Consider the following 14,224-nt stretch of genomic DNA (forward strand, 5'->3'; position numbering starts at 1 on the left):
ACTACAACTAAAAATATATATATTTTTTTTAAAAAGTAACAATTATTTTCAGCATACAGGTATTCACATGTACAAATAATGATATTGTGTGATTTGTACCTAACATTTGTGTTACATATAAACGAGTATAAAAGGAAAAGGGATTCTCCAGTAAAAGCAAAGTACTGTCCAACAGTTTTGAGCATGTGTATTCATGTCCAAGGCCATGAGTATCTTAACATAAACTAAAAACTAAAGATTGAGTAAAACAATGCTGATTACCTCTATAAAATATGCCAGGCAAATGCCCATCCCGCCAGATCACTTGACTGAATTTCCAAGCTGCTGATTGCTCCCCTCTATCCTATAAAAGTACAAAAATACAGGTTATCCCCCAAATAATCAGAATTGGAAATAGTCTTAAAATTAGGATAAAATGTTATAGCTAAATGTGAAAAATCTAACATAATCCATAGTAGATACTGTTGGATTAAACATAATTAACAGCAACTAATACTGCTTGGCTCATCAGTGCTAAATAACTACCATAAAAAAATGACTCAAACAAAATTGGACTTTTTCAAACATAATTTCTAGTTAAGCAGTAAGATTTCTTTAAAGTTGGGATGATAACTGAATCATCCTAAAACAGAAAAAGCAGAAATGTGTTTCATTAAAAGCATTGCTGATACTCTCCATTATTCAAATACTATTACTTTATTGATACAATCAGACAGTAACATTTCTCTCAGTTCTTATATTAAGAATGTAGTTTCATAAGTAACACAATTAATAAGCATTGAAAATTTTAAGGCAAAAGGTATTCATAATGCTATGTTGATCTGATGTTTTTTAAATGGCAATGGTGTCATCAACCTTTTGTGGAGACTATTAGAGAAAATTAATGCTCTTTGATGGTACTGCATTGATACCGGACCACAAAGTTTTCTTCACATAACTGGGGTATTTTTTCCCAGCTATATGAAATAAAGGTAATGAAAATTTAAAGCAAAATTATCAGAAAAAAAGAATAGGACAGATGAAACATTTTATCAGAAACAATAAAGCATTTTATGTAACAGCTCTAACACAATTTTAGGGCTCAAAAATATATCTTCCAAATTAAATAATATAAAATAAAAGCCATAAATGTAAAAGCAAAACAAGAGAAATTTAAAATCTCTAGAAAATAATCTATTAATTCAAAGTTATGTTTATATAATTTTTAATTAAGGGACTACCAGTCTTTCTGTAACTTAGCATTTCTACTTGTTAGCCAGACAGAAGTTTAGTTGTTAAACTACTTACCAAAAAAAAGTCTATTTTAAAATAAGCTAGGCTCTTAATTGACTTCCTCAAAGTTTTGTAGCATATAAAAAAAAAACACATACCATTAATCTCAATTATATTTGTTTCTTTGTTAAGACAGGATCATCACACTATGTTAAGGGGCTAACCTAGAACTCCTGTACTCAAGCAATCCTCATGCTTCAGCCTCATAAACAGCTGGAGCTACACATACATGACACTGTAACTAGTTCAAATTTATTTGTAAGACTCCTAAAGCACAAGAAGTAAAATCAAGAATCAATAAATGGTATAGATTCAAACTAAAAAGCTGTTTCTCAGCAAAGGCAACAATATCATGAGAGAACCTACAGAACGGGAGAACATCTTTACCACACACACTTCAGAGCACTAATCGTCCAGGATATATAAAGAACTCAAAAAACACCAAAAAACAAATAACCCAATCAATAAATGGGCTAAGGAACTGAACAGACACTTCACAGAAGAAATAATCCAATCAACAAACATATGGGAAAAGGTCCATCATCTCTCACAATTAGAGAAATGCAAATCAAAATTACTCTTAAGATTTCACCTCACTCCAGTCAAAATGGCAATTATCAAGAACATAAGCAATAATACGGGCTGCCAAGGATGTGCGGGAAAAGGCACTCTCAAATTGCTGGTAGGACTGCAAGTTGGTGTAACCACTATGGAAAGCAATGTAGAGATACTTCAGAAAACTTGGAATGGATCCACACCTTTGACACAGCTTTCCCACTCCTCAGTTTATACCCAAAGGACTTAAAATCAGCATACTACAGTGACACAGCCACATCAATGTTTATAGAAGCTCAATTCACAACAGCTAAACTATGGAACCAACCTAGATGCCCTTCAACAGATGAATAAAGAGAATGTGGTACATATACACAGTGGAATATGGCTCAGCCAGCCTTAAAGAAGAATGAAAACTATCGAATTTGCAGGTAAATGGATGGAACTAGAGAATATCATGCTAAGGGAAATAAGCCAATCCCCAAACCCAAAAGCCGAATGTTTTCTCTGATGAGTGGATGCTGATCCATGTTTGGGAGTGGGGGAGATAGGAAAGAATAAAGGAACTTTGGTTTGTGTAGAGGAAAATGAGGGAAGGGGTGGGGCTGTGGGGATGGGAAGGAGAGCAGAATGAGACAGACATTATTACCCTATGTATATGTATGATAACACTACTGGAGTGATTCTGCACCATGTATAGCCAGAGAATGACAAGTTGTGCTCCATTTGTGTACATTATGTCAAAATGCATTCTACTGTTAAAGAAAGAAGGGAAGGGAGGAAGGGAGGGAGGGAAAAACAAAAAATTATTTGTAAATAACATATCCCTAGCCTGACACGTGGTGCACATCTATAATCCCAGCAACTCTTAAGGCTGAGGCAGGAGGGTCACATATTCAAAGCCAGCCTCAGAAATAGTGAGGCCCTAAGCAACTTTGTGAGATCCTGTCTAAAAATGAAAAATTAACATAAAAAGGGGTGGGGATGTAACTCAGTGTTAAGTGCCCCAGGGTTCAATCCCCAGTACCCCCCCCAAAAAAAAAACTTTTATAGCAATAGATCCAAAATAATAACAAAAAAACATGAATCTCAAACTATACTAAAAGTAGGTAAAATAAACTATCTGCACTACACTGCTATTTACTATTAGAATATTATATATTTTCTATATATTTCATATTTGTTACTATATTCAATTTTTTATAATTGCTGAGTTTAACAGAAAAAGCAATGCAAAATCTACACATAGGAAATAAAACTTCATCAATTAAAACATTTTAATTGTGTGAGTTTTTTTCCTAAATTGATTTGGTATACCCCATTCTCCAATCAAAACAATATTTCATATCTCATCATATAATATGGTAATATCTAAAGAATTAACAAATAAATTTGAAATGTTAATATGATCCTCATTTTCACAAAAAGTATACTCATCTTCTTGTATTCCTTCTTATTGAAGCACTAAATTAAGACTGCCAAACATCAAAGAATATAACTAAATCCTTTAAAAGTGAAAAAAAAATAAAATAGTGAAGCAAGAAGTGAAAGAAAATGTCACATACACAAAATAATTTAAGCTTAAAATCTGCATTTATAAACATTTTTTTAATATCTTTCTCATGACAACCTTTCTTCTACCATGGAAACCCACAATTTCCCCATAAGTCATCTACCACATAAGTATTATTCATTTAGTATCAACTACCAATTTCTCCTTTGAATCTCTATTCTGCTTTCTCCTCTCCCATTCCTCTCCACCATGATTGAGAAGAGAACCTACTAAGCTGGAAACTAAAACCCTAAGGTATCAAAGGTATGAAGCTACTCGGACAACCACCCAATAGTCCCCATAGTCAAGAATTTCCCCTTTCCTTGCCTGCTCTCCCACTTTAAATTAGTGAATATTGCTTCTTTACAATTCTTCTAATATTTCACTAGCTAAATGCTACCTGCATATAATCATTTGTGCAAATATAAAAACTAAAAATATACTTATCATGTTTACTCTATCAGGATAGTATATATTTTTAATCTCTCAATGACACCCTTTTATACAATAATGCTAATACAAACTTTTCATTTTACATGGTATAAACTTTTATATCTATTTAACAATTAAGGTAATTCTCTACCAATACCAAGTTCAAACTATGGCCAGACAGAAAATAAATGAAATATTTTATAGGGACCACTTACTACATTCTTTAGATTAGTTTTTTGTTCTGTTTTATTTCTGGTTTTTTGTTGTTGTTGTTGTTGTTGTTGTTGTTGTTGTTCTGTTCTATTTCTGTGGGAACTCAGGGATTCCCACATGCTACACAAGTGCTGTACCACTAAGCTATATCCCAGCCCCCAAATTTGTGATGGACTGGAACATACTTGCAATATACTCACTAGAAGGTGGTCTGATTTATTAATTGGGCTAACATTTTTATCATTAATTCAGTTAACATTTTGATCACCTAACTTATATCTACAATACCTTAAGATTTCTCACACATGTATAAGTGCTGCAGTATCCATCCAAAGTTCACAATTTAGCAAGGATGGTCAGTACACCTAATAGTTAATTGTTTATAATAAAATGCACTAAGTGCAACAATTGAAGCTTACATAATTTGTCATAGAAAAGACAAAGCAGAAAACAACTATCCCTTTGCTACCTTTCCAAAAGAAACTGACCTTTTAACGTTAACTCCACACATAAGAAAGCAAAGAGGATATACTCTAGATTTTGTTGAGTAGTGTTACAGAACTTTGCTGGTATTAACTAACTTAATCCAAACATCAAACCTATGAAAATGGCAGAGGTTGAGCAATCTCTAATTCAAAAATCCAAAATCCAAAACTTTTTGAGCACCAATATTGTGCCCACAAGTCAAAAATTACACATCATGACATTTGATTTCATGCACAAAATTATGTAAAATATTGCACAAAATTGCCTTTAGGCTATGTAGATAAGGTATATACGAAACATAAATGAATGTCATTTTCAGACTTCAGTCTCATCCCCAAGATACCTCATTATGCATATGTAAATATTCTCCAATTTAAAAAATCCAAAACACTTCTGGTCCAAGCATTTCAGATAAGGGATACTCAACCTGTTTTATTATTATTATTTATATTTTTCAGGTAAGAACACCAAAGAGTTATATAATTTATCAAAGATACACAAGTAGTAAGTGGTAGAGCCTAAGTCTTTATAATGGTCTACAAGGCCCTACATGCACTATCTCATCTTTACTTTCAGACCTCATCTTCTAGAGTCTTCCCCTCAATCCCCAGCCACAGTGACCTATTTTTGCTAGAATGTTCCAGTAGGCCTTAAAGTCTACTGCACTGGTTGTTCCTCTGTCTTGAACACTATTCCCCCACAGATCCTCATAACCAAATCCCTACTCCTTCAATGAATTTTTCTGTTTTATTCGTTGATATATCCTAAGTGCCTAAAACAGTGCTTTGCACATAGTACAGATCTCTTAAGGAATTAAATAAAGCTGGAATTGTTTGAGAAATTTAATCACAACACATTTTCTCTTAATTATGAAATCAGTGATAACAAAACCAAGGCATGTAAAAAAGACACACAAGGTCACGTGAATCTGGCAAAACCTCCTTTTAAAATCTAGTGGGGGTTTTGGCAACATTGCCCATGAAAATTTCCCTTCAAAGGCTTAAAGGTCTTAACAATAAAGAGATCCAACCTTCTGATGAGTCCAATATAAAATCTATAAAACACTGTAACAAATGCACACAATCATTCTTACCAATGAAATAGTGTAGTCCTACCTAACTTAATTTCCAGTGTCCATTTTAAAAGAATGCTAATAACAAATTTCAGAAGTTTTCTTTGGATAAGCCTCAAAATACTGCCTGCACTTTACAATAGACAGTAAGTTTACGTTTTCTCAAATATTTCACATGCTTTGAGTTTAATTCTAGGAAAATTAGACAACTTCTTATGATAAACTATTATCAAAGTGTATCTTTTTATCTGTCTTCCTTGTCTAGAAAAGATTGCAAAAAATAAGGTCTTATGAATTCACATAGCAAGATCCAAACAAAAGACCCTAGTAGAAGAAATTCCCACAAAAAATTCAACATTAATATAAGACATGAAATAAAAAATTAATGTAATTAAAAGTCAGCTAATATACTTCTTATATCATGTTTAATCCATGCTGCTAACATGTTGGAACCAATTTGTAACAGTAGTTGAGCAGACAGTTAAATTCCAGGAATTAGTAAGCCAGCTATTAAACATATCTATTATCAAAAATTGCATTTTACTATAAAATTAATATAAAAGAAGGATCTAATCAAAACTCAACTGTTAGCATACACCTGTAATACCAACTACCTAGGAGGCAGAGGCAAGAGGATCACAATTTGGAGGCTAGCCTGTGCAACTTGGTAAGAACCTATCTCTAAATGGAATAAAAAGGGCTGAGATGTAGCTCAGTGGCAGAGCTCTGGTTCAATCCACAGTACCGAAACACACAAACACACACAACCCTCAACTGTTTTGTAATTATTTCACTGTATCATATTCCTCAATGTTACTCCCAAATATGATGATTCCAGAAGAGCCATTCACTAATAAAGAAGACAATTCTTGATTAATTAAGGCTGTCTTTCTAAAAGATTCATTAAAATGTGCTTATAAATTTTTTCATTATGCTCCTATAAACTCTGCCAAATAAAAATGTTGTCCTATAAATGAAATCAAAGCAACAAAAGAATAATTTACTGCACATATGGTATAAGAATCTGAAACCAAGCCAGGCACAGGTGGAGTGCACCTGTAGTCCCATTTACTCGGTAGGCTGAGGCAGGAGGATCACTTGAGGCCAACCTGGACAACATAGTGAGACCCCTGCCTCAAAAATAAATACATACAAAAAATAAATAAATGCATAGAATCTGAAAGCAAAATACTTAAAAGTCCTTTAGCATCTTGTAACTAGATCACATTTATACATTAAACATTGATCAAGTTATATTTTTTAATGTTAACTTCTATGACTTAATGATGCTTTAAACGATATTTTAAAAAATAAAAAACAAAAGCTTATTGCATGCAAGAGACTTCTAGGAAAACAGTCGGAAGCACTATAGAGTGACAAAGGATATAATCGGACATGCTCATTCTTTCTTTCTTTGTAAACTACAGATTGAACCAGGACCTGGAGCATGTTAAGACACTAGTATTACCCACTGAGCTACATCCCTAGCTATGTGTCCTTTTAATTTACACTAAATGCTCTGAAAATTAAAGTTATTAAGACTCTAAGGAATAGAGTCTCTCTTTAATAGATTTTGAACTAAAAATAATACCTGAATAATGGTATACTTTTCATGACCAGATCCTTTCAGAGGAAGAATGAATTCAAACCAATCACTCCAGAAATTACTCAACTCATTCTTCCTCCATTTTTGGGGGGTAAGGGTGGGATCTAAACCCAGAGGCCCTTTACCACTGAACCACTCCCCTACCCCCCACCTTTGCTTTTTAGACAGGATCTCAATGTTGCCCAGGCTGACCTCAAACTTGTGATTCCTGCTATATCAGCCTCCCAATTTACTGGGATCACAGGTGTGCACAACCATATCCATTATTCTCCATTTCTACTCTCACCAAAAATCAAGCTCAGTATAGCTCAGTGGGTAAACTACCTTAACATGCTTCACTATGTTGTCCAGGTAAGCCTTTAACTCCTAGGCTCAAGTGATCCTCCTACCTCAGGCTACCAAGTAACTGGGACTGCACAACACCTGTGCCTGACTTGGTTTCAAAATATTAAAAACTTATCAATTAATATAGTCGTTGCAGTTAGTTGACAGAGTAAATGCTTAACGGGATAATCAAGCACTTAAAAGACAGTTGACCAAAATAAGTAAAATAAAGCCAAAAACAAAATTTTCACCTGACTCTGACCTCTTCAAATCAGTAAACATCTGTCAAACAAATAAACAAAAAATACCTATCATTCATATTAGCAATAACAATAGTAAACTTTTTTATAAACACAGACTATGAAGTTCTACAAGTATAGAATCCTTAATTCTAAATCACTTGTTGTTTGGGGAGGGGATCCTAAAAACTAAACCTATGGCAGTGAGAACACTACATTATCAAACTATGTAATCCTCCCCCCAAATTTATTAGTTAAAGTCAATTTTTAAGACAAGTAAGACACCAAACTCAAGAAAAAGCTGTTTTATTTTTACACAAAGTTTTAATGAATAAACAGTAATTTTGCAGATAAAATCTTAAAACATTTTTTAACATGATGATCAAGGTCACACAAATATTCAAATGATCTTCTCAAAGAAGATACAAACATTCTGATAAAGCACTTCACAGTTTACAAAGTGCCTTCACATGGGTATTTTATTTGATCCCTACAACTACCTGGGTGGTTTTATTGTTTGACTCATTCTATGGATGATGAAGCCGAGAGTCAAGAAGTCAAATATCCAAGGTTACACAACATGTGAATGGCAAGGCAAAGATTTCAACAGATCCTCTGCTTCTTGATAAATGTCTACTCTAACTTAATACTATAGTAAAGGTCATTCCCAAGTTAAAAATCTGTTTATAATGTTATTCTTACCAATGTTCTGGAAGTCAGAAATAAAATAAAATGTCGATTCTTTATGAACCAAAAAATGTTAAAACTACTATTGAGGATGAGAGTGATCACACTGAAGCTCCCCATCTACCAACATGTGGCTCTCCCAGCCCACTTCCATCTAGAGACAACAGGCAGGACCTGGAAGATCATCACCAAGGTTCCTGTAGGCCTGGTTACACCAGAGGTATTCCTGCTAGCCTACTTCTCTTGATTTCTATTTCACCCTTCCTATGACCTCTCTATTCTCACCTCCTACCTCATAAACCCCACATCCTACACCCCACCCCACCCCTCCTTGTCCATCATTAGAAACAGTAGATCCTTATGCAAACTTACTATTTATTGTAGATACTAATCAAATACATCATTTCTGTTTACTGAAACAAAACTGTAATTGTCTAAATAGGAGTTAGTTTAAGGCTGTATATTGTTTGCACTGGGCGAGGGTGAATATTGATCTCCCCGTGAAAGGCAAGGTATTGTATTGATAACTGCAGGGATACTACAAGATTATAGGGTAGAAATTATAATACCTCAGATCCGCACTGCTAGAGAGGAAGACACATGCACAACATGAAAAAACAATGGAAAAACAAACCAAGATGCCACAATAATAGAATCCATTGACAGAACAGCAGATGAAATGTCAGAGAAGTTTAAAAACTACATAATTAAAATGATCTGCAAGCACAGAATGATATAAGAGAGCAAATCCAAGCAACAATTGATCACTCCAACAAAGAGATAAGAACAAATACAGGTAACAAAGATTACTTCAAGAAAGAGAGAGAGATTCTGAAGAGGAAAAAAAAAAACAGAAATCCTTGAAATAAAGGAAATAATAAACCAAAGAAAATATTCAATAGAAAGCATCACTAACAGACTAGATCTCTTGGAAAACAGAACCTCAGGCAATAAAGACAAAAATATATATATAATCTTGAAAACAAAGTTTACCACACAGTGAAGATGTTGAAAAACCATGAACAGAACCTCTTAAGAATTATGGGACAACATGAAACAACCAAATCTAAGAATTATGGGGGTAGAGAAAGGCACAGAGATACAAACCAAAGGAATGCATAATCTCTTCAATGAGATAATATCAGAAAATTTCCAAAGATGAAGAATGAATTGGAAAATCAAATACAAGAGGTTTACAGGATATCAAATGTACAAAATTACAACAGATCCACACCAAGGAACATTATAATGAAAATGCCTGGCATACAGAATAAGGATAGAATTTTAAAAGTCACAAGAGAAAAGTTTCAGATTATATACACAAGAAAACCAATTTGGATCTCAGCAAATTTCTCAACCAAGACCCTCAAAGAGAGGAGATCCTGGAACAATATATACCAAGTTCTGAAAGAAAATGAATACCAACCACGAACCCAGATTTGATGATGAAATAAAAACCTTTCATAAACAAAAGTTAAAAGAATTTACAATGAGAAAGCCTGCATTACAGAACGTTCCTTGCAAAATATTACTTGAGGAGGAAATGAAAGACAATGAAAATCAGAAAAGAGAGAAACTACATGAAAGGAAAAGCCAATCAAAGGAGAAACCAAGTCAAGATAAAAACTAAAATGACTGGGAATACAAATCATATTTAAATAATAACCCTCTATGTTAATAGCCTAAACTCATCAATTAAAAGACATGGACTAATAGACTGGATTTTTTTTTAAAAAAAAAAAAGGACCCTACAACATCCTACCTCTAAGAGACTCATCTCGTAGGAAAAGATATCCACAGACTGAAGGGTAAAAGGATAGGAAAAAAAACATATCACTCACATGGACCACATAAACAAGCAGGGATTTCAAATCAAAGTTAGTCAGAAGGGATAAAGAAGGTCATTTCATACTGCTTAAGGGAATCATACATCAACAAGGCATAACAATCGTAAATATCTATGCCCTAAACAATGGAGCTCCCAGTGTATCAAACAAACCCTATTCAATTTCATGAATCAAACAGACCACAACACAATAATACTGGGTGACTTTAACACAACTCTCTTACCAGATCTTCCAAACAAAAACTAAACAAAGAGGGCTGGGGCTGTAGCTCAGTGGCAGAGCACTTTGCCTACCATGTGTGAGGCACTGGGTTCAATTCTCAGCACCACATAAAAAAAAAAATAAAATAAAGGCATACTGTCCATCAACAAATATAAAAAAAAAGTTTTAGGGCTGGGGAAGTGGCTCAAGCGGTAGCGCGCTTGCCTGGCATGCGTACAGCCCAGGTTCGATCCTCAGCACCACATACCAACAAAGATGTTGTGTCAGCCGAGAACTAAAAAATAAATATTAAAAAAATTCTCTCTCTCTCTCTCTCTCCTCTCTCACTCTCTCTTTAAAAAAGAAAAGATTAAAAAAAATAAAATAAAAATTTTAAAAACTAAACAAACTACAGAACTCAATAATAAACAATTTAGACTTAATAGACATATAGAGAATATTTTATCCATCAACAAGAAAATACACTTTTTTCTCAGCAATACATGGATCCTTCTCTAAAATAGACCATAAATTATGCCACAAAGCAAGTTTTAGCAAACACAAAAAATAGAGATACTACCCTTGCATTCTATCAAACCATATGGAATGAAATTAGAAATCAATGACAAAATAAAAAATAGAAGCTACTCCAACACCTGGAGACTAAACAATATGCTACTGAATGACTGTATAACAGAAGACATCAGGAAGGAGATTAAAAAAATGCTTAGATGTAAATGAAACCTCCAATACAACATATCAAAATCTCTGAAGGCAGTGATAAGAGGAAAGTTCAGTGTTATATTGAGCTCATTCATTAAAAGAATAAAAAGTCAATAAATAAACGACCTGACATTACATCTCAAAGCCCTAGATTTAAAAAAAAAAAAAAAAAGTAGTAGAAGGCAGGAAATAATTACAATCAGGACTGAATTCAATGAAATTAAAACAAAAGAAACAATTGAAAAAATTTACAAAAAGCTGGTTCTTTGAAAAAATAAAATTGATAAAGCCTTAGCCACCCAAATGAAAAAGAAAAAGAGAAAACTCAAATTACTAAAATTCATGATGAAAAACGGAAATACCACGAGAGACACAATTGAAATATAGAAGATAATTGGAAACTATTTTAAAAACTTATACTCCAGTAAAATAGAAAAGCCCAAAGACACCAACAAATTTCTAGAGGCATATGATCTGCCCAAACTGAATCAGGAGGACATATACAATTTAAACAGATCGATTTCAAGCAAGAAATAGAAGAAGCCATCAAAAGACTGCCAACCAAGAAATCTGAACCAGGCAGATCCACAGCTGAGTTTTACAAGGCCTTCAGAGAAGAATGAATACTAATACTTCTCAAATTATTCTATGAAACAGAAAAGGAGGAGACCCTTGCAAACTTGTTCTATGAAGCTGATATCACTCTAATACCAAAACCAGACAAAGATACATCATGGAAAGAAAATTTCAGACCAATATCTCTGATGAACATAGACACAAAAATTCCCAATAAAATTCTGGCAAATAGCATACAAAAACATATTTAAAAGATAGTGAGCCATGATCAAGTGGGATTCATTCATCCCAGCGAAGCAAGGTTGGTTCAACATATGGAAATCAATAAATGTAATATATCACATCAATAGACTTAAAGAAAAGAATCATATGATTATCTCAATAGATGCTGAGAGGGGCTAGGATTGTGGCTCAGGGATAGAGTGCTTGCCTAGCATGTGCAAGGCCCTGGGTTCGATCCTTAGCACCACATAAAAATAAATAAAATAAAGGTATTGTGTCCAATTACAACTAAAAAATAAATATTTTTTTTAAAAATAGATGCTGAGAAAGCATTTGACAAAACATAGCACCTCTTCATGTTCAAAACACCAGGGATAGTAGAAACATATCTCAACACTGCAAAAGCTATCCATGTTAAGCCCAAGACCAGCATCATTCTAAATGGAGAAAAATTGAAAGCATTCCCTCTAAAAATTGGAAAAAGACAGGGATACTCTGTTTTACCACTTCTATTCAACACAGACTTTCAAACTCGAGCTAGAACAATCAGAGAGACAAAAGAAATTAAAGGGATATACAAAGGAAAAGAAACTATCAGTATTTGCTGATGACATGATTCCATATTTAGAAGATCCAAAAAATTCCACCAGAAAACTTCTAAAACTAATAAATGATTTCAGCAAAATAGCAGGATACAAAATCAATACCCATAAATAAATGCATTTCTATACATAAGGAATGAATCCAATGCAAGAGAAATTAAGAAAACCACAGGATTCACAATAGCCTTAAAAAAAAAAAAAAAAAAAAAAAAAAAACCTTAGGAAGCAATCTAACAAAAAAGGTGAAATACCTCTACAATGAAAACTACAGAACACTGAAGAGAGAAAATGAAGAAGATCTTAGAAGATGAAAAGATCTCCCATGCTTTTGGATAGGCAGAATTAATAATAGTCAAAATGGCCATACTACCAAAACTGTTATACAGATTTAATACAATTTCTATTAAAATTCCATGACATTCTTCATAAAACTAGAAAAGCAATCATAAAATTCATTTGGAAAAATAAGAGACTCAGAATAGCCAAAGCAATCCTCAGCAAGAACAGTGAAGCAGGAGGCATCACAATACCAGACCTTAAACTCCACTACAGAGCAATAGTAACAAAAAAGGCATGGTATTGGTACTAAAATAGACATGTAGACCAACAGTACAAAATAGAAGACACAGAGACAAACCCACATAAATACGATCATCTCATACTGGACAAAGGCACCAAAAATATACATTGAGGAAAGATAGTCTATTCATCAAGTGATGCTGGGAAAACTTGAAACCATATGTAGCAAAATGACATTAAACCTCTATATCTTACCCTGCACAAAAATCAACTCAAAGCGGATCAAAGACTCAGTCACACACTAGAACAATGACCCTGCGCCTAATAGAAGAAAAAGTAGGACCAAATCTTCATCATGTTGGCTTAGGACCTGTCTTCCTGAACAAGACTCCTAAAGCGCAAGAAGTAAAATCAAGAATCAATAAACTAGGCCAAAGATAAGAAGGGTTTTTTTTTTCCTTTTTTTGTCTATGAAGTTGCTGTTTATTTTTTTTTGGCCTGTTTGATCTATGTGTGAAACAATGTTGTCCAACAACAAACTGGAATTTTATTTTGCTGGGTTGTTCTAAAAAAAAAAAACATAAACTAAAAGGATTCAAACTAAAAAGTTGATTCTCAACAAAGGCAACAATATCATGAGAGAACCTACAGAACGGGAGAACATCTTTACCACACACACTTCAGAGCACTAATCGTCCAGGATATATAAAGAACTCAAAAAACACCAAAAAACAAATAACCCAATCAATAAATGGGCTAAGGAACTGAACAGACACTTCACAGAAGAAATAATCCAATCAACAAACATGGAAAAAGGTCCATCATCTCTCACAATTAGAGAAACGCAAATCAAAACTACTCTTAAGATTTCACCTCACTCCAGTCAAAATGGCAATTATCAAGAACATAAGCAATAATACGGGCTGCCAAGGATGTGCGGGAAAAGGCACTCTCAAATTGCTGGTAGGACTGCAAGTTGGTGTAACCACTATGGAAAGCAATGTAGAGATACTTCAGAAAACTTGGAATGGATCCACACCTTTGACACAGCTTTCCCACTCCTCAGTTTATACCCAAAGGACTTAAAATCAGCATA

At 33.8% G+C, this 14,224-nt stretch overlaps 1 protein-coding gene across 5 annotated transcripts in view; it reads right to left on the reverse strand.

Annotated features, from left to right (window-relative positions):
• Positions 1 to 14,224, reverse strand: part of Znf148 (zinc finger protein 148) — a 147,505-nt gene that overhangs the window by 102,965 nt on the left and 30,316 nt on the right. For 2 of the 5 annotated variants that reach the window (XM_077795356.1, XM_026394048.2), the window contains exon 2: positions 262 to 343. The exons of 2 other annotated variants lie outside the window; for them this stretch is intronic. In XM_077795356.1, coding sequence (XP_077651482.1) covers positions 262 to 291 — 30 coding nt within the window. In that variant the 5' untranslated portion in view covers positions 292 to 343. The remainder of the gene's footprint in view (positions 1 to 261; positions 344 to 14,224) is intronic. One more of the 5 variants, XM_026394057.2, reaches the window with a different exon arrangement.

Source organism: Urocitellus parryii, chromosome 2 (genome assembly GCF_045843805.1).
Source record: "Urocitellus parryii isolate mUroPar1 chromosome 2, mUroPar1.hap1, whole genome shotgun sequence".
Lineage (NCBI taxonomy): Eukaryota > Metazoa > Chordata > Mammalia > Rodentia > Sciuridae > Urocitellus > Urocitellus parryii.